General features: G+C 38.3%; 1 protein-coding gene across 3 annotated transcripts in view; it reads left to right on the top strand.

Moving 5' to 3' along the window:
- Positions 1-25782, top strand: part of tfc (Brevican core protein triforce) — a 166591-nt gene that overhangs the window by 74508 nt on the left and 66301 nt on the right. For 2 of the 3 annotated variants that reach the window (XM_083144063.1, XM_083144064.1), the window contains exon 2: positions 10784-10990. The exons of the other annotated variant lie outside the window; for it this stretch is intronic. In XM_083144063.1, the coding sequence (XP_083000189.1) occupies positions 10784-10990 (207 nt within the window). The remainder of the gene's footprint in view (positions 1-10783; positions 10991-25782) is intronic. 3 annotated transcript variants of the gene reach the window in all.

Below are 25782 nucleotides of genomic sequence, written 5' to 3'. Positions count from 1 at the left end.
TCACACCATCAGTACATATATTTTGTTTCCATTCCTTTTTCTTTCTGAGCCAAGATTAATGTACTTTCACGAAAAATTATTCTGATATCTGTAAAAATCCTTATATAGGGGAAGGAAGGGTAAAGTGGCCATGTGAGTTTTCTTCGCTGTATAGTGCTTCCGCCACGCGAGAGCCGGACGAAACAGTCGCCCGGATGCTGTCAGTGTTGTCTGCGACTTTGAAGCGGGAGGCATCACTTTTCTAGATGTGAACTCATTTTATTGTTTTTTCGCAAGTCTGATTTTAGTTAAGTGGTACAAATTGTTAATTATAGCTAAATAATAGTAAGTATTATAATCATATGCTCTTGTGCTGTTTGATCAGCGTGAAATAACCTTTTAAACGTCTAAGTCGACGTTAGACCACAGTTTTTGTAATGGCGTCTTTCCGGGCAAAGTGGCCACGAAACAGACAGACTCGATAGGCAATGAAGGATGGATTAGATGTTTAAAATGTAAGAAGTTGGCACATGAAGAGTGCGCCTGTTGTGACGAAGAAGATGATGAATTTGAGTGCGAATTTTGCAAATAGGCCTACGCCTAATCCTTTATTGATAGACTATTGGTTACGAATTACTATTTACTTTATCTTATAAAGGTTTCATACTTAAGATAATACTTAAATAACATAATAATTATTCATAATGTGTATTACTTCAGCATGTGTTGATTAAATACACACTCTGAATCAATGTGATTTGTTCATTTACCTATGCAGTTAAAATGGGAAGGAGCTGGCTACTTTACCCAACCTAGGCGGGCAAAATGGCTACTTCGTACTCTTTTTTAAAAAGGTAGCGTGTACATTTCTAAGCAACAAGAATTAAAAAAATAAAATAGATATTGGAAGTAAAGTTATTATACTTGCTATTGGTCTATATTTTCATAACTTTGCTGATTAAAAAGGTATGATAAGAGTTCATCAAACCTTAGCGTGGCCACATTACCCTTCCTTCCCCTACATTACTCTATAAATTATTTCTTTACAGTGATTTAAATATGATTTTTTTTTAAAAAAAAAAAAGTAACCTGATTTAAATCAACCTGATTCAAATCAATCCAACTTGATTAGGACTATACGACTTTTATGGTATATTGACTATAGTACAGTGTAGTCTACTTTTGCTGCGTGCTGTAAACTGAAAAACTACTAAAACAACCATAAAATCTAAGATAGACTGACATTTTTAATTCTTCAGACCAATAATGTGACAGTCCATCAATTTTTTTCTTCTCACTTTACGGGGAAAAAAATACAGCGTAATTTCCCTGTGTCTGGAGAAATTTTCTTTCATGTTGCAACACTGCTGTCGAGTGACCTTTGGATTCGTGAAGAAAAGAAACCCAACCAGCAAGTTTCACTCGGTCTTGTCTATCGCCGCAAACGTGAAGTAAATGAACTAATCCCCGAAGATTGGATTTCATGGTGGCATAATGATGCAATGAGGGTTTAGAAGAACAAAAAGGCAAAGGAAATGATGGACGAATTCCATTTGAGCGATCGTGGATAATGGATTGTGCTTCATGTGGTGCCGAGAAGCACAGTGACCGTCATAGCAGCCTTTCCTCTTTCTTCTCTGCTTGCAAGACCCACTTTCCGATGCAGGACTTTCACTTTTTGGCGAAATTCAATTCGGAGTAGGAGAAACATTAGTCCAAACAAGAAAACATAGCTCGGTGTTTGTTGAAACGCTTCTTCTTCTTCTTCTTTGGCCAAATATGCAAAGGTTACGGTGCTGCGAAGGTGGGAATTTCTATGACGTCATTTGTCCAGCTCATTCCACCATCTCAAAATGCAGTCTTCCAGAAATCAAATTGAATTGTTTGTAAATGGTATTTTTCTCTAAAAGTTGACTTGAGGTAACTTTATAAATAAAAAAAATAGTATTTTAAGGATCAGATTCGTCTAAAATTTCATAACCTTAGGATATATGGAGTAGTTTGAACCTAGAATATTATTAAGACTTTCAATTGACTTTGTGCACAACAAGGCTAATCAGGGCTGGACCCACAGTTTAAAGTGGGATCCGAACCACTATGTGCCTCCAACGAGTATAGAACGCGGGACCCCTTGATTACAAGGCGACGACGCTAGCACTGCGCCTAAGGGAAGGCACTTTTTTAAGACTTTCAACTCTGTTATTCTCATAAGATGTTATAAATAGTATTTTCCAGAAAATAACTATTCTGTATTTTTCAAAATAGATTTATTGTGAAAGTTTACAGGAGCATTTCTGAGAAAACCGGGCGTTGATAGATAGCACCGTTTCCGAGATACTACATCATAGTGTTATTGTGGATGTAAAACAGAAAATAATTTCGAATAGGACCTGGCAACACTAAGCAGTGCTAATGAAGGATGCAGAAAAGAAGGTTGTGTGGAGATTTTCGTGTCGCGGAGTTTGTTCGTGAATAGTTATTTTTTTTTTTAAAAAAAAATGTAAGTTACTGTGTAAGTTGAGTGATACATCTATATTTGTTTAGTGCAAGAATCTTCTGTACCATGGTTATTATTTCTTTTGACATTAACACACACATGAAGAGACAAAACAATAATGTATTTTGGTATTCACCTCCGAAGTGAGATAATCGATACGGTTTGGTCGAATATTACATTCGTTTACACCTAAATCAGATTGTATATCATCCTATTTCGCTGTGACGATTAAAATACATGGAGCATTTGAGTATAAAATCTATGTTAGAGGCGTTAGTTAGTCCATTTTACGATTGTTTAAATTGTCTTGTCCTTCTTTTATGACGACCTCCAGGTTGTTTCGTTCTTCTAAGAGGACCCTCAAGCGACCGTAATTAGCCGAACAAACTCTCACTTGCCTTGTGTAATAGCGCGGAAAATATTAATCGCCAGGAAATCATAACGAGGCCCAAACAAAAACATTTAATGAACACTTAACATCAATTTACAACCAGATCGAAACGAGATTATAATCACAAATAATCGAGAACAAGATGTCTTGAACTTGTGTACAAGACCATCAACGTTTATTACATTGTACGTACAGGTGACATTGAACTGCAGGAACTTTATTAGATCCACTAGTCTGTTCCTGATACTTGACTATATAACACTGTTAGAAATAAATGTAAGTTTTTATTTAGGCGTGAAGGTTTTCGGTCAGCACTTAAAGTAAACTAAACCCTGTGGCGTAGTGGTTAGCGTAACATTGTACGAATTCAGAGGTCCAAGGTTTGACCACTGGTTCAGTTTGTTTGATTGATGTGGTTTATTTTACTTCACATTTCTTCCACTTTTGGCTAGTCGCGAAGATGAGGACGAGTGTTGACATGATGAAGGGACACTCAAAAAGAACGCCCAGGCCGGGATTCGAACCCAGGACCCATGACGTCGTAGTGCGGTGTGCGGCCACTGGTCAGGCATGGATGTATCATGTCCAGCGGCATCCATTGGATATCCCCTGGAAAGCCATATGTCCGTCCAGAGGACATCCATAGGATATCCAGGAAGTAGACGTTCTCTGGATATTTTTTGTTTTAGGCATTCTGTGGAACATTTTTGGATACGTTTTGGCGATTCTGTGGATCATTTTTTGATACATTTTGGAGATTCTGTGGATCATTTTTGATACGTTTTGGAGATTCTGTGGATCATTTTTTGATAAGTTTTGGAGATTTTGTGGATCATTTTTTGATACGTTTTGGAGATTCTGTGGATCATTTTTTGATATGTTTTGGAGATTCTGTGGATCATTTTTTGATACGTTTTGGAGATTCTGTGGATCATTTTTTGATACGTTTTGGAGATTCAGTGGATCATTTTTTGATACGTTTTGGAGATTCAGTGGTTCATTTTTGGATACGTTTTGGAGATTTTGTGGATAATTTTTTGATACGTTTTGGAGATTTTGTGGATCATTCTTTGATACGTTTTGGAGATTTTGTGGATCATTCTTTGATACGTTTTGGAGATTCAGTGGATCATTCTTTGATACGTTTTGGAGATTTTGTGGATCATTTTTTGATACGTTCTTTAGATTTTGTGGATCATTTTTTGATACGTTTTGGAGATTTTGTGGATCATTTTTTGATAAGTTTTGGAGATTTTGTGGATCATTTTTTGATAAGTTTTGGAGATTCTGTGGATAATTTTTGGACACGCTTTGGCCATTCTATAGATATTTTTTGGACTCAGTTGCGACTTGGTTCTCGTGAACGGGACGTTATCTGAATATTTTTTTTGACTATGCATGATCTTGATATTTTTCAAACATTTTTTGGATCCGAAAATAACCTTACTGAACTAGATTTACGCATATCAAAGATCTAGTGAATACATATGACTATAACAAGTACTCCTCTCTCTCTCGCACACACACAAGCACGGACACACAGACTAATTTCATTACTTTCTCAATCATCGTTATTATCGAGGTTCACCTAAGAGGTAGATGACCGAAATAGAAATAAGGAATATGTCCTTTGGGTTATTTCACATCCCATATTTAGGAGTTTAGTGTATTAGGTTAAGTTAAAATACAAGTTGAATTAGAATAAAGGAACGAAGTGAGACTACTAGCTTATCCATGTAAGGAACATAAAAGAACGCTTGAAGTTCACGCAAAGCATGTTAAAAGTTCCAAAAGACATTTGTATTCGAGTACAGACGTTTCGACATGTCTTCTCGCACTGTTCCCGATCCCATCAAATGTTTTACAATGCCGCTAAGGCGTCTGCACACTTGACATAACAATGTTGCCATTAATCAGCACTCAGGAGTGGGACATTGGACTGCGTACAATGGCATTCCGCGACGTCAAATGATATATGAATGGTCACCTCAAAGACTTTCTCCATGTTCGCTTGATTTTTTTGGCAAATTCCCAGCCAATCTACGCGACACTTGTATTTTACACGTTCTTTGTTTGAGTGCGTGTATAATGCTCACCTGATTGGTGATAGCCATGTCTAACAATGGCACATTTGCTTCTACAACTCTCTCCACAGCCGTTAAGAGTCATTTATCCAGAAGGAATCGGTACAAAGTTTGAAGGGATTGACATGATAGAAGAATATGTAAAAGTTAAATATGAATGATGACCGACGAAGTCGAAGAAATCAAAAGAGAGAAAGTTTGATGTGGTAGTGGACAAGATTGAATATAGTGGAGGAATCTTGCAATTTTGACTGATGAATAAAGGACTGTACAGAGAAAGACGATGTCAAAAAAGAGAGGTAGAGAATATGCTGTAATAGTGGACGAGGATTGAATGTGATGGAAGAGAAATTAAAAATTGTATAGAGAAATATGAATAACCCAAAATAGAGAGATAGAGAATGTGGTGGGATAGTGGACAAGAAGCGAATATGGTGAAAGAGTGAATGAAAGAATCTTGGAAAATTGACTTACAGAGAAAGCCGATTAGGCCAAGATAAAAATAGGAATATGGCGTAATAGTGGACAAGGAGTTAATATAGTGGAATAATATTGTAATACTGACTGAGGAATTCAGAACTCTGCAGAGAAAGAGAGTGGAGAAGAATATAGTGTGAAAGTGAACGAGAAATGAATAGAGTGCAAGAATCTTGGAATGTTGACTGAGGAATGGAGAACTTTACGGAGAAAGACAAATAGACCATAAGAGAGATTGAGAAAATGGTGTGATAGTGAACGAGAAGTGAATATAGTGGAAGAATCTTGAAATGTTCACTGAGGAATGGAGAACTTAACTCGACAGAGAAAGACGAATAGACCAAAAGACAGATAGATAACATGGGTGATAGTGAACGAGGAGTGAATATAGTGGAAGACTCTTGGAATGTTGACTGAGAAATGAATGACTGTACAGAGAAAGACAGACCATAAGAGAAATTGAGAATATTGTGTGATAGTGAATGAAAAGTGAATATAGTGGAAGAATCTTGAAATGATCATTGAAGAATTAAGAACTGTAACGAGAAAGACGAATAGGCCAAAACACAGATAGAGAACATAGTGTGATAGTGAACGAAGAGTGAACATAGTGGAGGACTCTTTGAATGTTGACTGACGAATGAAGAACTGTACAGAGAAACACGAATAGACCAAAAGAAAGTTAGGAATATGGTGTGGAAATCTTGGAGTGTTGTCCAAGAGATTCAAAGCTATGTAAAGAATAAGGAATCATAGCATTGCATGCCGAAACCATTTGATAAAGCGGTTTGTGGATTACGCCCCAAACGAGTATTTGTAAGGGAGAGGAAATTGAATCTGCCAGTCTGAAAAACTTGAACCCCCCCTCCCTTCTGGTTGCAAATATTTATCCCCGAGGTAAAAGCAATTGGGGTATGCAGAGTACTATCCAAAAGCATTGGTGTTCTGAATACTTTCCACATTTTTATCCAATTGTCATAAATCTTCATTATTGTTATTAGACAGATTAATGTAGCCAAGAACAGAAGGGAAATAGGATTCAGAGAAATTTCTCCTCTACTTGAAACTTTTAAGATACCCCACTGGTAGTTCGCCCTCAGTCCACGTGGTGGCAGCACCATCAATGATCTTTGAATCCTTTGATCTTGCTGGCGTCAGCCATCAGCTGGTGATAACTTTCTAGCCATTGTTGAGTTCCAAGAAGGCGCTAATTGTGTGATATTATTGCAACTTCCGTCTGGATTTGCCGTCAAAGATGACACGGCGAATTAGATGTCCTCAAAGGAAATTCGTAACGTTCCGTTAATCGTGACTTCCAGAATACGGAACCGGCGTCGCTGGAAGATGCTGGAGGGAAGATGACAAGTTTGTTCGCATCCTGAACGTCCCTGGAAATCCTCTTCTCTCCCCTTCCAGCAGGTCACGGCGACTTTCTCCCACGTGATGTGCGACAATTAGCTGCAGGACGTCCAGGGTCGTCGTGGAAGGCGATTATCGGATCATCATGATGGCGGGAGAGGTGTTGCAATGGTAGGAAGCAGGAAGGAGAGTCGGGGAAAAGTTTTCCGCGAATAAAATACCTCCTCGTAGAGCTTGGAATGTGCTGGCACACCTGTGAAGTTAACCTTGTACTGATGTAACTTAGAAATTTAAAAATACCCGTGTTGGCATATAGGGAGATGTAGGCGCATAAACTAATCGAAAGGAAAATAAAGTGTGGAAAAGCCTTAGTGGCGGAACTAAATGGTTTAGTGCAGCGGTTCTCAAACTCTTTTCTCATTGTACCCTTTAGTCGTAACTAAATCTCTAATGTACTCCCCCATAGGTTTTCTCCGAATAGTAGGTTTTTAGGGAATTTTTGGGGCTGCCTGATTTTAGGGCGTTTTTGATGCGTTGGAGGCGTGTATCTGCAAATAGATACAAAATGGCTTTCGGGCTGTATGTGGAAAAAATGGTAAACAAATATAGTTTAGAATCCTACGTTTATTGTTTTATCGGGTGTTCCTACGTTTACAATATTTATGATTAGTTACAAGAATGAAAATGTCAAACACATGTATACTAAGAAGTATATAAAAATATTAATTGTCATATATTTTTTTCCCGAGTTATTGAAAAAAAAAGTAAAGAACAAAAATGAGTTTGTAAAGAAACTGTCAATTAAACTTTTGGAGTTTTTATTTTAAATCCTTATAGTTTCTAGTGAGAAGGATGTGCCTGCATAGCCTGACGCAATTTTTTCATGTCTGGTTGTGCACTTGAATCTTTTAAGTGGAGATTTGGCTCCAAATTTAGTCTATTATAGATTTGGAACGAGTATTTTGTTTCAAAAAATATGAAACAAAGAGTGAGTCAGTGAGAAAATCAGCCTTATTTTCCTGTTGAGTGTTAAAGTCTGCTCCACACACCTGCAGCAAAAATGTTGCCATGTAGATATTCTCAACATTTCTCTTCCGAGCTGATGGCGTACACTCTTCAAGTGTTCATGGTTTAGAGAGATTCGCCACAAGTAATCGAGAGCCTCTCCGATAGCGTAGTGGCTAACGGTCGGTGGAGACAGCTATCGGATCCTACTTTAACTGTAGGCCCAGTCCCGATTAGCCAGTTGCGCATAAAGGTAGGCTGAAAACAGGCTTTTACATTTGCGAAATGTGATCCATTGCTAAGTTGCTATTATTGTTTTTATAAGTTGTTGTAGGGGATTCTAGGAAGATGCTCAAAAGTCAACATCTCTTAGTACACTCCTGAAACTCCATTATTGCAGAAAAAGAGACATTTCACAGTTATATACTACAGTTACTTTTTACATGATGAATAAACTTGAACACGTACAAAGAGTAGAGCATCGTGAAAATGTATGCAAGTGCAAAATATTAAATCTGCCTTAATTATACATTTATGAAACGGTATTATATGCGAGGGCACACACACTCGAAATTACTTCTAAAACCTATACTTCACCAGACTGGCGATAGTTAAAGAGGGCAATAACATATTCAACCGTATCAAATAGTATAAAACCAGAAAAGTGTGTGAAAAGGTTGGAAAACAAATTGAAAATCAGAAATAACATAGAGTACCGTAAGTGAATATTTAGATTGATTTATTTTACTTAGGACCTAACAGAGCTTTTGTTCCAATTACAATAAGGTGGCACATAGGACAATGGAAATTCGTACGTCTCTAATTAGAAAAATACATCAGAGTAGAAGAAAGAACGAAGGAAATGGAAGGAATGAAATAAACAACTGCATTGGTAATTGCATCAAGTAGGAGTACGACATTATTTAGTACATATTGATTGTGCTTAAATAAAATAAAATAAATTATTCTAACAGAAGTACACACACATAAAACACACATACACCGCAATCATATTCTCCAATGTAGTTATTTTAGTACTTTAAGTTAATCCTAATATCCTTTATTGAAGACTGACACTGTTTAAACTTTTTAAAATATGTAAATACACTTTGTATTTAATTGTATTGTTTCTTGTGCTGAACACTCGGATCATAAATTATTGAAATTGATTATATTGTTTTCGTACTGAACCCTACAAAAACCAATGTTTATATTTTATATGTATTAAAAAAGAAACCAGATTTTGATTAGAAATTTGTCCACGTCCGTTAGAACAGCAAAGAGGGATTGCTAAAATAGATATTTTTTTTTTACCCAAACATGTATTAGTGGTCGAATTGTATCATTATGTGGGGAATAAAACACGAAATGTTCATATTTATGGTTTATATGTAGTAATAAAAAAAGTAAAATCTTGATTAGAAATTTGTCCACGTTGGCGAGAACAGCAACAAGATATTTCTAGAAATGCTTTTAACCCAACCATATAGTAGTGGTCGAATTGTATCATTCTGTGAAGTAAAAAATAAAAACACGAAACGTACATATGTGTATAAATAACCACTGTTGATATGTGTATAATAGCCCCGTCTAGTTTGCTACACCTTTTGACACAAGGTGTAGGGCAGGTGCATCTAGTGTCAGGCTGGTGGAAAGAAACCATGTTGAACCAAGTAAGCCGTGTTCATGTCCAAGAGATTCAACAAATTCCCGCCTGCTGCTTTCATCGTTCAGTTGATTGGTTAGCACTAACCACGTGACTATACAGCACACTGTACACCGCTCCAGAACGTAGTGCCACCAAATCAACGAAGGCGTTGCGCTTTGTAACCAACTAGATGAGTGAGTGCAAAGGGAGTCAAAAGGTGCAGCGAACTAGATGGGGCTAATGTAAGCTCTGAAACACAACACTGACATTTACGTTCACGAAAGCAGCAAAGAGGGAGTGCTAGAAAATATGTTGTTTTCATATAATAGTGGTCGAAAAATACGAAATGCACATATTTATGGTTTGGGTAAATTTCTTATATCCGGAAAACAGTTGAAATTTGCTAGTTCATTTAATTTGAAAATTCGTACTTACGTATTCTGCATTGAGAAACATTGCTGATGGTGGCATTTCGCTTATTTCACGGAAATAAACTCTATTTGCGACATAGCGAGTAAGTTTTCTTCGTTTCTTTTTGCCTTCGGTAACACACAAAATGGCGGTCACAGTTTCACTACCGTACTCGGCATGCAGTGTTTCCACCCCACTCCACCCAAACATACCTACGTAGCCCCACAAACCATTGACACATAGCCCCACGAACCATTTCCGGTAAGGTTAGGTTAGGTAGGGTCACGTTTAGGCTACAATAGTTTAAAATAGGTTTAGAAAAAAATATACGTAGCCCCACACACCATTCTTGCATAGTCCCACGAACCATTGACACATAGCCCCACAAACCATTTGCGGAAACATACCTTCTTCAGTTACAAAAACACGTGTTTGGAAACACTGACCGGGATTACGTCATCACACACAGGATACATCCACCTGGAAGTAAATGGATGCAAGAGCTTTTGTGCATCGGTCACACATTTATATCGAAAAATAGATGATTTACCGGCAAAATTCAATGAACGACGCAAGAAAACACTTCCCCAAACTTCCACAACTATAAAGAAACTGCATTCGGTAAGTAATTTCTCCTGTAAATTTGAAGAAATCCGTTTTCTGAAGTTAAGAAATTTACCATGGTTTGTATGTAGTTATTAGAAATAAGTAAAATCTTGATAGAAATTCGTCCACGTTCGCGAGAACAGCAAAAAAGAGATTTCTAGACATGCTTTTAATCCGACCATATAGTGGTTGAATTGTATCAGTCTTTGAAATAAACTTAGATATATACATATATATATAAATAACCATGTTTTTAATGTAATCTCTGAAAGACAACACTGACAAGACGCCTTCAGTACATGAACCCCGTCCTTTTCTCCTTGTAGGTGACTTAGCGAGACAAAACCGCCTAACGCAACAGATCCTGGCCCAGTACCTCCAACGTCGCTTATTCCCCCATTCGACCTTCACCACGCCGTCCACCTTTCGGTCCACGGGCAGGTCGGAGGACGACCGAAGCAAACTGGAGGAGGAGGCCCTGGAGCCGGACGAGTCGGAGCACATATCGTCGGAAATCTTTGTCAATTCCAAAGGTCTATAGAATCATTATTATATCTTTCCATTCTCCTTCTAGAAGTCTCTATTTAGTCTGGTTTCTTTCTCGGTGTTGTCATCCAAAGTCCATTGGGGTAACATGACTAAATTTCCTACTGGTAATTGGTGGAAACCACAACTTTGAGTATGGCTAATGGTAACAGCAAATAGTAACGCGTTTCTTACATGTGTTTTTTTAAAATTCTTTTAAGCACAAATAACCTGCCAGAGGCCTTGGAAAAGTAGTGGCTTAAGCTGGCGTTCTATTTAACTTTACTTCGTAGAATAGAATCAAAATCCTTCGAAATCCTTTGACATTTTAAAATGAAGTATCTCGTTGGTCTTACGTTAATAATGTTGTGATTTTTATTAGGTTAGGCAACTATTATTTCAAGTTTTAACTGTCATTATTTTTTCTATTTTGTTACGCTGGACATGTCACGTTTGATGCTGTTGACAATTTTGCGTTTTTGTGAGGTTCTGTGCCGATCTTCGTTGCAGAGTGGTTATTATAGTGCGCTACGACGCCGGGTTCAAATCCCGGACTGGGTAAGGATGTTCTTTGTGGGCGACCGGTCATCAATTTCATCACGCCTCATATTCGCGATTAGCCAAAAGGGGGAGAAATGCGAAGTAAAATAAACCAAATCAGTTGTGAGGTTATGTGTTTCCGTTGTTACGATTGTTATAATAGTAGTTGTCCCATACCATGTAATATGATGCACAAGTATAGGTAATTTCCATAGTTTCACTGTTTAATTTACTTCATGGTATGTTCCCTGGTTCGAATCCCGGCCTGGACATGAGTGTCCCTTCATCAAATTCATCATATTATCACACATCCTCATCGTCGCGATTAGCCATTGTGGCAGAAAATTCATCGTATGAAGCACACATCACTATATCTGACAAAGTGTTGCGTCATGCAAGAATCGTTCAATAATTGGCTGTTCTCATTAGCACCTCCTACAGTTGCTGTTTCCATATGGATTTGTAAATGCAAGACTGAGATGAACTAGGTACCATACTGCATGCACACGCACCGGTTTGTTATCAGAATGCCTTGCCGGAGTTGTAATATCCTTCGCCATGTTTGTCACGTGATTGAACGTTGATTCCGATTGGTTGTTCTCAGTTTCAAAATTCGTTTGCGAATGTAGAAGATGGTGTAACTGGCAAAACCAGTTCGCCAATGAGTTAGGAAACAAATAGGGATCTCCATTTGGTACCTAGCTAGGTGGAAAATATGATGATTAAGTAGGAAATTTGGTTTCATAGTCTATATAAAGTATTGGTGAGGGACACTACAATGCATTATTTCTTCGCCTATGTACATTTCTTTCACATTGTCACTACTATTCAATTGCACCTTAGAACAGCACAATGTAATGATAGTACAATAATATTTTAATGCACTTTCTAATTTCATTAATACAACAAATAACCAGACTAGAACACAAATGATTTTGAATTCTGTACATCTGATGCCTTACTTTACAGACAGTTCTTACACTATCTGAAACTTCTATGATCATATGTAATTTTTAAAGCACTTTCTGCTAAAATACATCTTAGAAGACTTAGACACTGGTTGCGAAAACTTTTGCAATATGATCAGAGTAACAATTCTGTACCATCGGAAGGTACAGTGTAATGTACAACATTCTACGGTTAAATTTTAGCAGACTGTTGATTTACATAAACTGAACGCAATCGCTTGTTTCGTTAGCGAAGACGCAATGACGTCATCTCTCTGTGGTGTGGCTACAACAGAAAGTAAACATGACGTCGGTAAACGAATGGAATATTGAATTAAGACACAAACTCATGCATGTTATATACATATGGCATAGAGACATACAAGAGAAACACTTTCAAATTGAAACTTGAATATTTTATCTTGCATAAAAATAAAGAATGACTATAAATTGCAGTCCCATGCACTATGAACGTTTTTAAAAAAACAACAGAATAATTAAAATTACACTAATTATGGTAATCTATGTAATAGACGTTAATACATAGTTCAGAAACTCCGCGCTACGATGCCAGTGGTCCTCGGCTTCGAATTTCCGGCCTGGGCGTTCTTTGTGTCCCTAATCTTCGCGATTAGCCGGAAGTGGCAGAAAAGCGAAATAAAATAAACCAATCAATCAATCCAGTCAACTGTTTACAGTGAGCTACATCAATTGGCTCCACATATTTCATGACTGCAAATCGTATATATTATTTATAATGTGTATTATCGCGTTGTTATAAATAATTTAGAATACAGTACTTGAAAAAAAAGCTGGGAAAATAAAATTAGAATCTAAGGAAAATACTATAGATTCAGTGTTTCCAACGATGCTCTGTTCGGTTCCAGTCTTCCTCCATCCTACATGACTGCCTTACTATGACTGACATAATCTTAAATAATAGTTAAATATTACTTGCTAGTTGTATAACTGCATTCTGCACCAGGATCTATGACGTCAATGGTCTGCACGACCATTCACTCTCATCATTTACCTATTCTCTATTTGCCCTTGTACATATTTTGCAAATAACCTTGAGCATGCACTTTAAATAGAGTAGAATATTAACGTAATCAGCTTTCAGGCAAAGTTTTGCTCTTCAGTTACGGTAAGTTATTTAAAGAACTTTAATCTTCATTACAAATTCTGAGAAATCAGAATCGAAATTTTTATTCCTACTTAAATATATCACTTACATTTGCATTGTGTGTATATAGCTATACACAGCATTTATTATTTATAATTTTGAATCAGTAGAGTTATGAAATTGCAAGTACGATCCATTTAATCTGAACTTATATATTTGTGAAGTTAATACCTGTTGATGACATTCACATTTTGACAATAATTTTATGTGATAAACTATTAGAGTCTGTCATATCGTGTAGTTGTTTTGCTTAGAACACTTCTTAAAATATAAATTATATATGGGGTCTGCAGTTGCCGTATCTTTTTTATGATACATAATTTAAAGAAAGAAAAATGTTTCATCCATGATAATTAACTAATGAAAACCAACGATATAAAATTGTTCTCACAAGAAAAAGAACACTTTTTTAGATGTCACTTAAGAATTTTCGGTGAGATAATTTATTTGAAAATTACTGAGTACCGAACAAACCTGTTTTAATTCAGAATATCAACAGTGGAAATAGAAATATAACGTAATATGATACGCACACACAACAATAATAATAACAATAATGACAATGAATCCAGTATTATTAAATCTTCATCTGCTTAATGCGCGTCGTTTCGAAAGTTTGTTTCTAGATATAGAAGCCTGGAGGATCATTTAATGAATGGCAGAGTGAGTGCAGTGCCTTTTTTCATATAAAACATTATATCACGTGCTTGAAAGATCCGGTATTTCACTGCACGAACAGTACGAAGTAATTGTAACAGTGTAAACACCATGTGCGTCCATTTATTGGGTCGGTGCATAAGTTCGTAGCGTTTTATTATGGGTTGGCAATACTGCGTTGTTAAGAGTTACTTGTCCGTTATTCCATTGTTATTGATTAATTTGTAGTTTTGTGTTCGTCAAAACACAGTGTATTCTAATTCTGAGCACGTTTTGTCTATTTTGCGGACAAAACAAGATGGAGTGTCAAGTGGACAAAGTTGAACATTTCCGGCACATTCTCCTTTTCGCGTTTAAGTCAGTTTAACCAAGGACCAAGTGCAGCAGTAGGAAGTATTTCGTAATGAAGCTGCTCTTGAAACTTGGCTAACTGATTTCTTCAACTCAGAAACAATTTGTGCTGTGTACGAGGTTAATGCTATATACTGAAAACACAGCAGTTCTACAGGTGAGGCAACGTTGGCAGATGGTCATTGGCAATGAAGGCGACTACATTACTAAGTGAGTGTTGTTGTGGCTGTGTATTGTTAGACTACAATAACAATGTGTCATCTTACCACCTGTGTACTTGCGTTACTTAATTATTGTATTCCAGTGCGATGACGTCGACACTTGGGGTAGCAAGGGGGGTTGGTGTAGGTAATACCGGAACTTTTCTAACGATGGAAGCGGCCCCGGCGACCACCCAGCGTCGAATAACATGGGTACCTGGGGGAAACCCTGGGGGGTAAAGGCGGTCAGGGGCGTGATGCTAATCACATCACCCCCACTCACGACCGGATCAAGAAAGTGTGGGGCGTTACCCCCACACCCCCTATACGCCTTCATGGCGTGGTGCTAAGCACAGGGGAACACTTTACTTTTTTATTCCTATAAAAATAGAACGTCAAAAACGGGAAAAGATTGCAAAATGATGAATGAGTACTAATACAAAGAAGACAAACTACCACCCCCTTTCGAATATGAAAAATTATTCGATTTGACTACTAAGCCAGAGATCCCGGTTTCGAATCTCTGCTAGGCCATGGGTATTCTTTGTGTGTGTCCCTTCATCAATTTTATCGTATCATCGGGAATAGCCAAAACTGGCGAAAAAGCAGAGTAAAATAAACCTAATCAAGCAATCAATCAATGATTTGATTTTAGTTACTTGGCGTCGCTTTTTGTCACATTTCGTTAATTGCGAAGATGATACGATAAAATTAATGAAGGGACAAACACAAATAACATCTATGCCCAGGTCGGGGTTCGAACCCGGAACTCCTGGTGTCGTAGCGCGCTGTGATAACCACTCCCCCCGCGGTTGGTTGATTTGTTTGTCTATTTGGTGTTTTAAGTTCACTTTATGCACAGAAAGGCTAATCGGAACTGAACCTACAGTTTAAAGTGGGATCCGAACCAATATGTGCCTCCACCGGGTACCGATCCGGGACCACTTGCACTCACCCACGGAGGTCGGCCGACTACAAAAAACAGAGGAAATACGTGGGTATCGGTAAAACAAACTGCATTTTTCCTCAGTGGTAATTTTCAATTGGATTTTTGAAACATCATCTTTGTATATGATTAACGTTATTTCCGAATATTTTGTATTGCTCGATTTCCCTAATTTCTCCATCCCACGATCTCGTTACTGAAGGATCCGGGCTCGAGCCCTGCCCTGTGCATGAGTTTTCCTTTGTATCCACCCTTCACCTGTTTAATTTAATCAACGTTCATCGTCATTGCAGAAGGTAGGTAAAGTGATGGAAGAGCAACGCTTTTAAAAAAAAAATCCCTCCCAGTGCATCTGCAGGGCACTGAGAAATCAGGCGTCTAGAGTTCTCTGTTTACGATTGTCCCTCATGACGTCCTTAAGCTCATTAGCTACTTATTGCGATTAAACCTATACAGCTAGAAAAAGTTTGGGAAGTAGCAAAAATTCAAGATATTAGAGGAGATAAACTGACAACAAAACACACTTTTTTGTAGTTTCTTCAATAATATTCATTCGGCTTTTTGAGTTCTGGGATACATTTTTCATTCCAAATTATTTCATTATTCAATGCAGAGTACAACACATAGGAACAAGAATAAGCGCTCATCACGGGTTTCGATCCAGGCCTGGATTGTTCTTTGTGAGGTCCCTTCATCAATTTCATCAAATCATCACTCATCCTGATTTTCGCGATAACCAAATGGGGCAGAAAAGCGAAGTAAAATAAACTTAACCAACAACAACAATTAGAACGCGCGTTTTCTTGCCCAAATTAATACATCGGTATTTATGACTGTTTAGCTTACCCATTTTTTATTGGAGGCCAAATTATTAGTATATTTAAATAAAACACTACTAAAACGAGAGCGAGATATTTGTTATTTAATCATTATATATTCCATATTTGGAAAAAAAGATAGCGTAACATTATTGTCTGCACATAATAAGTTTCCATTTCATAAATAATAGAACTACATCCCATATTATACATACATATTGTACAACGTATAAAAAGTTGTGGTGTAAATACAGAGAACAGAAGTACTGTAGATAATTTTCCCCCCGAGTTCTTTAGAGGATTTACAAAGAAATCGAATGGAGACCAATCCCCTATCTGTCCTATAGGAGATAGACTGGGCGACCTGAAAGCACGGGCTTTCAACCATTGCTGCGAGGGGGCAAGGGAGGTAGAGGCAGAAATATTCGCTTTCTCTTCTGGCGGTCGTTTCTTCCTGGAACTGGTGAGGCGGAGGAAGAGCGAGCTAGACTAGCTTTGCCCGCGCGGATCGCACCGAGGGGCGAGATGCGCGTGAAAAAAAAGGGTTTCATATGAACTGTGGCTTTAACAAGACAATAAATATTTGATTTGAAAATAATTAGCGGGTGAGATTGATTGGTCTATCTCTGCTAGACTAGCTACTCCTCAGAGCACATCACTGTCGTATTCCCTGTTAACGTATCTTATAAAACTCTACGAACTTATGCACCGACCCAATACATCAGAATAATGTTGATCAAAAACTAGGAATAAACCTCTTTTATTATTTCTCAGGGTGTCGACCAGTCTGGAAATCTTGGAAAAGTCATAGAAATGTCAGGAAAATGTCTTGTGTTTCTGGAAAAATCAATATTTTTGTGTAAATTCACTAAAAATAGCATCTTGAACAAAGAAGAAAGGACCAAGCAAGAAATTTGAAATATGTTGTGGACAAACTATGCTACAGTTTGATATACTGAGTATTACAGCCAGTTACAGTAGAAATTGCATATTAACTACTCTAGGAAAAGGGGTGATACTTTGAATTATTTTCAAATAGTAACTATTACAGTAAGTGGCTATTCCCGCCACCTGAGCGCTAGTGTCGCTTCCAATATGGCCGCTCTATGTAGGATAAACGCTTGTTTACATTCAAATAGCAACGTGTTGTCATGGCTGGTATGGAGGAAACGTTTAAATTACGCGAAATTTTAAAATATTGTGAATGCGATGTAATTACAGGAACTATAACGAGGTGAAGCTGTGCTGAGAACGAAGCATTTACGTAATTATGATAGGCAAAAATAACACGGAAAGCGCAGACGAAACTAATGTATACGCACTGTTTTGTATACACCTCAGGTTGTAACTGGGGCTCTCGGAAATGATTTTAAAGTAAAGCAATAAACATGTACTTGAAAAGCTGGGTCAGGAGAAAATTGACAACATATCGCAGTTCTTCCTCTAACACAAGATAATAATAATATAATCCACAATTTCATCAAGGCTATCTTCACTGAAAAAGTACGTACTGAATGAAACTGCAACATTAGCATGTCGATTTTCTTCTTCTGGTTACCTTTATGATTACAGACATTAATTAATTCTCAAACTATTTTCATCTTCGTACTTAACGATTTGCACCTGTTCTAAATTTCATACATAATACATTGTTTATCTGGATGCACTGGGCAAGACGCTTCATGACTTTTGGAAAAAGAAATGTTTAATTCATAAAGTACAATTAGAACTTTACTTTTATGGTAATAGAATCGTCTTTCGGAATTTCCTTGATAACACTTCAATGTTATTGTTATCCTCCATGCCAATCTTCTGTCAATCAATTATTTTCTCCCTGATTTATTTACAAATTTAATTTTGTTGATTCCACGGGGTGGAAACACGTGTAAACTATTCACTTGACCTGACCTTCAAAACTATTGCAAAAAAAAAAAAAAAAAAAAAAAAAGCAGTAAACGACTAAACGTTACTCTTCCGAGCATTTCCCATGCTTTAAACGACTTCAACACAACATAGCATCCTTTTGAGAGTAGTTCCAAAAAACACCACCAGATGTCACATAAGATAATTTTAATCGCGAATTGGCATTTGCCACTTTCTTGTTGTAATTGTTAGTTTTTGTTTGGTATATATTAGGATTAATATATATGTTACTAAATTTGACTATAATTATGTATTATTTAAGCTATAATTATGATTTTAAAAGTAAAGGTAAAGTGTTCCCCTGTGCATAGCACCACGCCATGAAGGCGTATAGGGGGTGTGGGGGTAACGCCCCACACTTTCTTGATCCGGTCGTGAGTGGGGGTGATGTGATCAGCATCACGCCCCTGACCGCCTTTACCCCCCAGGGTTTCCCCCAGGTACCCATGTTATTCGACGCTGGGTGGGCGCCGGGGCCGCTTTCACCGTTAGAAAAGTTCCCGGATTTGAACCGGCCGGGGATCGAACCCGGGACCTTGAGCATGGTTTTAATGAATTAAAATTTGTTTATCATTAATCAATACATGGCAAGTATTACATAAAAGCCCACCTCTGTATCTAAAATGTCGTGTCGTCCTTGTACATCAAAACATGTAAATACATGAATTGCCTAATGCTGAAAAAGCGGGGAAAATCTTTGTTTTTACGAATTTGCAGATCCCCTGTTTCCGCGTCCGAGACTTTTCGTCTGCGGAAAGTTTGTAGAGAATCTTAAAAGAAAAAAATATGTTCATTTTTCTTACATTTTATAGTTTAGCCGGAAACGATCGACAGTGCTTGAAACAACATTTGTCTGTTGTAGTTTTCTGTCGCCTTGTCTCCGCGACGGAGTGGTTATGACAGCGTACTACGACGCCAGGGGTCCTGCGTTCGAATCCCGGCGTGAGCATGGGTGTTCTTTGTAATAGTCCCTTCAACAATTTCATAATATCATTCTCATCTTCGCGATTAGCGAAAAGTGACATAAAAGCAAAGTAAAAAGAACCCAATCTGTCGCCTCGTATGACCACACTCCCAGAAATCCTGCGCTCAGCTACTCAGCCAACTTATTAATACCACACTGAGTGCCACGATTGAGAACTGATCATAGGACTGTAGAGTAGCATGTGAACACGTCAAGTGCTGCCATCCGATTTCGATTTTAACACTTTGCGTCTTCGGTTTTCTGGTATACCATCTGGTTAGTATTTTTTGAACTACTACTGTTATTATCTAGCATCGACAATATTCACGATGTACGGAGTCAACAACGAGAATGTACGTATTTATTAAAGTGTATTCCATTAAAGAGTAAATGTTCGGGTGGTCAAATAAATTTTGTATGGACGGTTACCCACCCGCACTCACCTCTGGCACCGTCCCTGTAAAGGAACCATAGCAAGTTGCAGATCCCAATATTGTTTAATTTCACAAGTATAGATGCCAGCACTATCTCAAGATCAATTTAAAATAAATAATAAGCAACTAAAGTCACTATAAAGTAGTAACTCTGAAGATTTAATGAAGGCTAAAACTTTCTATTATGTACTATGATGGTTTTATTATTCACGAAAGCATCTATAAACAATGTAACAAAATATATTGTTCTACGTGTAAAGGAGACAAATAATTCTGCAATAAAAGGAACCGTGACAAAGAGTTCGTATAACATGGATCGGTTAGTTCGTATGAACTTTCCAGCCTGATCATTAACAGTGCGTAGTTGGAGATCGGTTAGTTCATTGAACTCTCCAGCCTAATTATTGCCTATTTTTGTGGGAGCAGGAAAAGGTTTATTATCCATTTTGCCTTGACTCATCTCACTCAACAGGTCGCTAGGTGCCTAGGCATGCCCCGAGTTGATAGCTTCCTGGAGATGAGGCCTTGCTCGAAAAGGTGTATTATCCATTCATCCAATAGTATATTCTCTTTTCTGTGCTAAAATTTGTACATATTATTTTTGGACTAGACAGTAAGGCGTTTCAATCTGTCCATAATTATAATTTTTAAGAATATAAAAACGTAATTCTAAATGATAGTACCCGGGGTTTTCCGATAAAGTAATAGTTAACGTTGGTTGGAGATTGGTAATCCAATAGTCTCGAATTTGATTCCATGTGAAAGTTCGGATTCAACTTGAAACTGAAATTTCAGTCCGATTTATCCTATTTCTGCATAAAGTGAAACTAGCGATCCTACTGAGAACCTTCCTTTGCCCTTCGTTTCTTCATTATTGCCTATTTGTCTTCGTAATTCGAAATTACTGATTCTCGGATATATATATGAACCTGCAGAGAATATCCTTCCAAGTTTTGGACAAATATTTAGGGACACTCTGTATAATCGTACCGTTGTTTATTCCAAAACACTGCCCAAAACGAGCAATAGAGTTTGAACCAGGTCTAGTAAAATCTCCTCTGGGAGAGTTCATTTAGTAGTTAAGCCCTGTCAACTCTTCAAAAGGCTAATTGATATTCTAAATGCTAAATATTGCCATGCCCTTATCCTCTGGCGTGACCTGCTTTATCCTTTGAGAAAATGAGCTTGCGTTCCCGCGCCCCTTCTGCCCCTCTGGCACTTTTGAGGTACGCACGTACGCTGCTGCAAAAAGGCATATAACTACATGGTAATAATTACTGCAGTTTTTTAACCTAACCTTTTGTTCGCTCAAGAAGTGTGTTAATAGCATGGACCTTGTGTGTGTAATCACATGGTACAGAATGAATCAGCGTTAATGTGTGTGGAAATATTACATACTCTCTACCATGGTATGCGTCAGTATCATCTAATTTACTGGTAACACCTGACGAAGATTCAAGCAGTTATAGTGTCGTGCGAAACCAGAGATCCTGGTTTCGAATCCTGTTCATAACCTACTGTTGTCACTTTGTAATAAGAATTCCCAAGTTTCATTCACAGTGGGAACACATTTCAGTAGTTTTGATCTCAATTTTGATCTCAATTTAAACTGTAGGCCCATTTTCGATTAGACTACCAGCACATAATGAAGTTTGGGACACCTTACTCACCAAGGATCTGCTCATTCTCGATCACCGCCGACCATCTTTACTCCCAGGTACAGTGGGATCCATGAGTATTGCCGTGCAAATTGTCCATGACTATTTCCATTAATTTTTCTCTTACATCCCATGTGTTTTTAAGCGATGGATTTTTATGTGCGCTGGTGCAGAAGCTGTCAACAGCTTGTTTTGAGTTTTCTTTTAATTCTTGAAGCTCGTATTGGGGTCAAATAAAGTGCACGAACATGGCGATGGACAATTTGCACGGTAATACTCATGGATCCCACTGTACATATATGATAAAGAGGTTGGTTGTGCTTCAGAACCACTTCAACTTGTCAACCATGCTGGATCGAACCCAGGACTCTCACCTAGCGACCTGACGCCTAATGGGCAGCCAGTTGGGGAAATATGCCTCGTCAAAATTTGTTTCAAGTCCAGTGTATGCACAGAAAGGCCAATGGGGAATGGACATAGTATAGTTCAAAGAGGGATCCGAACCACTACATCCCCCCAACGGGGATTGAATCCAGGATTTGATTACAAGTAGGGTGGCTACTCACCGGGAATTCCTTGAATTCCGGGAATTATACGTGATTTTTTCTCAGTAAACGTGAAAAATTGCAACTTTTATTAATCGAAATGAATTCATACATTTAGAACTGCCCTGAGGCAAGTTTTTCACAGTTTAGGTTTTATTTTTCCAGAAAGGAAGAGGGAAGAAGAAACTGCGTTGAAAATAAAACAGAATTATCACAATCCGTTTACTTTGCTAGTGTTCTTTGCAGGACAATCTAACAGGTAGATTATTGCAAGATAACACATCATGAAGTTGATTAAGTACATTTGAGTTTGAAATTCTTCTACAGTGGGATCCTCAAGTTTTTTTGTGCAAATTGTCCATCACCATGTTCGTGCACTTTATTTGACCCAATAAGAGCTTCAAGAAGTAAAAGAAAACTCATAACAAGCTGTTGACAACTACTGCACCAGCATACATAAAAATCCATCGCTCAAAAACACATTAGATGTAAGAGAAAAATTAATGAAAATAGTCATGGACAATTTGCACGGTAATATAGATCCCACTGTACAATTAACAATTTTTCGTAGATTAGTATATTCCGTAGCATTTGTGATTTGTGTTGTAGATGTAGCCTGAGTTTGTGAAATGGCAAATGTAAACTCCTCACCTTAAATTGATGATTTTAAATAGTACATATATATACAGGGTGGCTCAATAAGTCACTTAACACCCTCAGTACAAGGCCACTGCGGCATGGAATGTGAAAATGGCGATGACCAATCATTGCCTGGCCAAGGGGGAACCACATTGACGCCACCCACATGGAAGCGTCACACTGTAAATTGTTCGCGACAACCATTTATAATGCGCAGCTCTTCATGGATGTATCCGATTAAAATCGTGTGTAAAGGCATGCGAACTTCTCTCCCTAGACGTCACTTTGATCTCGATGCATTACCGTTGCGCTAAACAAATTTTAAGGCATTTTTCTAACACCTCGAAAAGGAGCTAATTGGTACAAGAATTAAGTCATAACTTTTTACTGGTGAAAGATACGTCGAAAAAACCTTCACCATTGCATTTCTCGTGAAATTCTAACCCATTTTGATATGTCGCACGACCCCCTTCCCATTTAAAATTCTGAAGTTGAATTCAAGATGGCGGACATCAAGATGGCCGCCGACCGTGTGGGTGGCGTCAATGTGGTTCCCCCTTGGCCAGGCAATGATTGGTCATCGCCATTTTCACATTCCATGCCGCAGTGGCCTTGTACTGAGGGTGTTAAGTGACTTATTGAGCCACCCTGATATATATATACTATTCAATTTAATTGAATTTGAATTTTTGGATTCATTGGAATCAGATAAGACCCTTTATGTTATTAATATGTTATTGTGGGTTGTGAGAGGCGGTAATACGTAAGGTTGAAATAGAGAAATCATGTGCTGTATCCTTGAATTTTTGGAGACCTCGCCTTGAAAACCGGGAGTTATACTTGAATTCTATGATGGTCCTAGAATGGCCACCCTGACAACACGGTAGCGTTACGAATAAACCATCTGGGAGGCCTGTGACGGGATGGAGACAACCAATATTATGGAGGCAACCAATTATTATGGAGGCAACCAATATTCGCAATTGTTGACAAACATTGACGTCTCATGGGGTTATCTCCTTATGTACAATATTTATTTACACTTCTACCCTTCGCCGTATATACATATTTACCAGTGGAGTATACTAAGTCCAAGGTGTGGTCTATCTCACTATGTTACATGGTCCTAGGCTATTAATAGAAATAAGTTTACCAACTCATAAGAATCAGGTTGCCAACTAATAGGAAATGAGGTTGCCAACTAATATGAAATCAGGTTGCCAACTAATAGGAAATCAGGTTGCCAACTCATAAGAATCAGGTTTGCTAACTCATAGGAAATCAGGTTGCCAACTCATAGGAAATCAGGTTGCCAACTCATAGGAAATCAGGTTGCCAATTCATAAGAATCAGGTTTGCCAACTCATAGGAAATCAGGTTGCCAACTCACAATAAATCAGGTTGCCAACTCCCGAATCACCATCATCATCTCACTGATATGAATAACTTTATCTACAATTTCTGATCGTTTTTTTTCTCCTGTATGTTTTTCTCTAGGCTCCAGGCTTCGCATATAGCCTAGCTAGCATAGAATATAGGCTCCTGATCTTTTCATTACAAATCCAATATCAACTTCTCCCCGTTGCCTTTTGGCCCATAACACAGAGAATTGAACTTCTCAGGTCTTCACTCTACGAGCGCACTAGGCACGGTCCTATTGTTACCTTTGAAACGGGGAAGCCGTTGAGGGAACGCAACCGTTGGCTTCCCCGACTATCGGGCCAAAAGCAACCTAGGCCAGAGCATTTACAAATAAAGACATATATACTTTCCAATTTCCAGCTGTGTGCGTAAAAACAACACAGCACAATTCACTAAAGATATGTCAGACTATCCTACACCGTGTTAAAATGGCTTGCAGAAATGGAGGTTACGGTTCAAACCCTCCGAAACATTATCGAAATTACAATAGCAAATAGTAAAGTGTAGAGAATAAATTCAGAAGGCTTTTCCTTTTGCCATCTTTGGCTGTTATGCATTTGAAGCTTCGGAACGAGTCACAACTCTCGAAGCAGCCAATCAACGAAGCGAGCCGCTGACGTCATCTCAACCCAGAACCTATCGCTAAGCCCCCTGCTCAGGCTGTACACGCCCACTAGGCTCGCTAGACAGTCTCGCATAGTCCGCTGGAGATGTTCCGAAAGTAATTCGACTCTACATGTATTTGATTAATTTTACTTCGCCTTTTGACACTTTCGGCTAATCGTGAAGATGATGTGGTGATAATATGAAAAGGTTTAAGGAACAATCACAAACACGCATGGTCAGCATACAACACTAGTCCCGCAAGGGGATTGTACTGGCTGTTAGCCCAGACGCCAGACCCTCGTTAGTCTGCAAAATGCCGTCCAGTGTGTACTACGTGGAAGAGAGGTTGACAATTGGGTGCCTCACTCCTTACACCCCATATATGTATGTATACATAGGTATATATTTGTGGAGAGTGAACCCTTTCTCAAAATCCCTTACCCCGTAGAGGAATATTGGACATTGGTTCGGATCTAAATTTAAACCGTAGGTCCTGTCCCGATTAGCCACCTGTGCATAAAGTGAACTTAAAAATTCAAATAAACAATTTTGAAAATCCCTCACAATCCCGGAGTGGGTGATCAAAGGTCGGAATTTTTCCAGCATTGTCCCTGCATACAGCGGCTCTGGGGCTCACCCAGCCTCAAATCAATGAGTGTCTGGGGCCAACTCTGGGAGGTAAAGGCGGCCGGGGTGTGGTGCTGATCACATCACCGCCAAAATAGCCAAGGTCGATAATGTATCGGGCCCTACTCCCATCCCATAAACGTGTCTTCATGGCACGGTGCTATATGCACTTTTACCCCCACAATATCTTCCTGTGCACGCCATCTTTGCGTCGTTTTCCGACCTTCTAAGGTTATCACGACATTGAAGGTAGATGACTATTAGAAGAAATTGATGTATAAAGAAACACAACTGCCCAGGCCTGGGCTCCAACCCAGAACCTTCGATAGTTCGTGAC

This window comes from Lepisma saccharinum, chromosome 22 (genome assembly GCF_977018435.1).
Source record: "Lepisma saccharinum chromosome 22, izLepSacc3.1, whole genome shotgun sequence".
NCBI classification, from domain to species: domain Eukaryota; kingdom Metazoa; phylum Arthropoda; class Insecta; order Zygentoma; family Lepismatidae; genus Lepisma; species Lepisma saccharinum.
The sequence above is the reverse complement of the archived record's forward strand: the minus strand, read 5'-3'. Positions and strand labels throughout refer to the sequence as shown.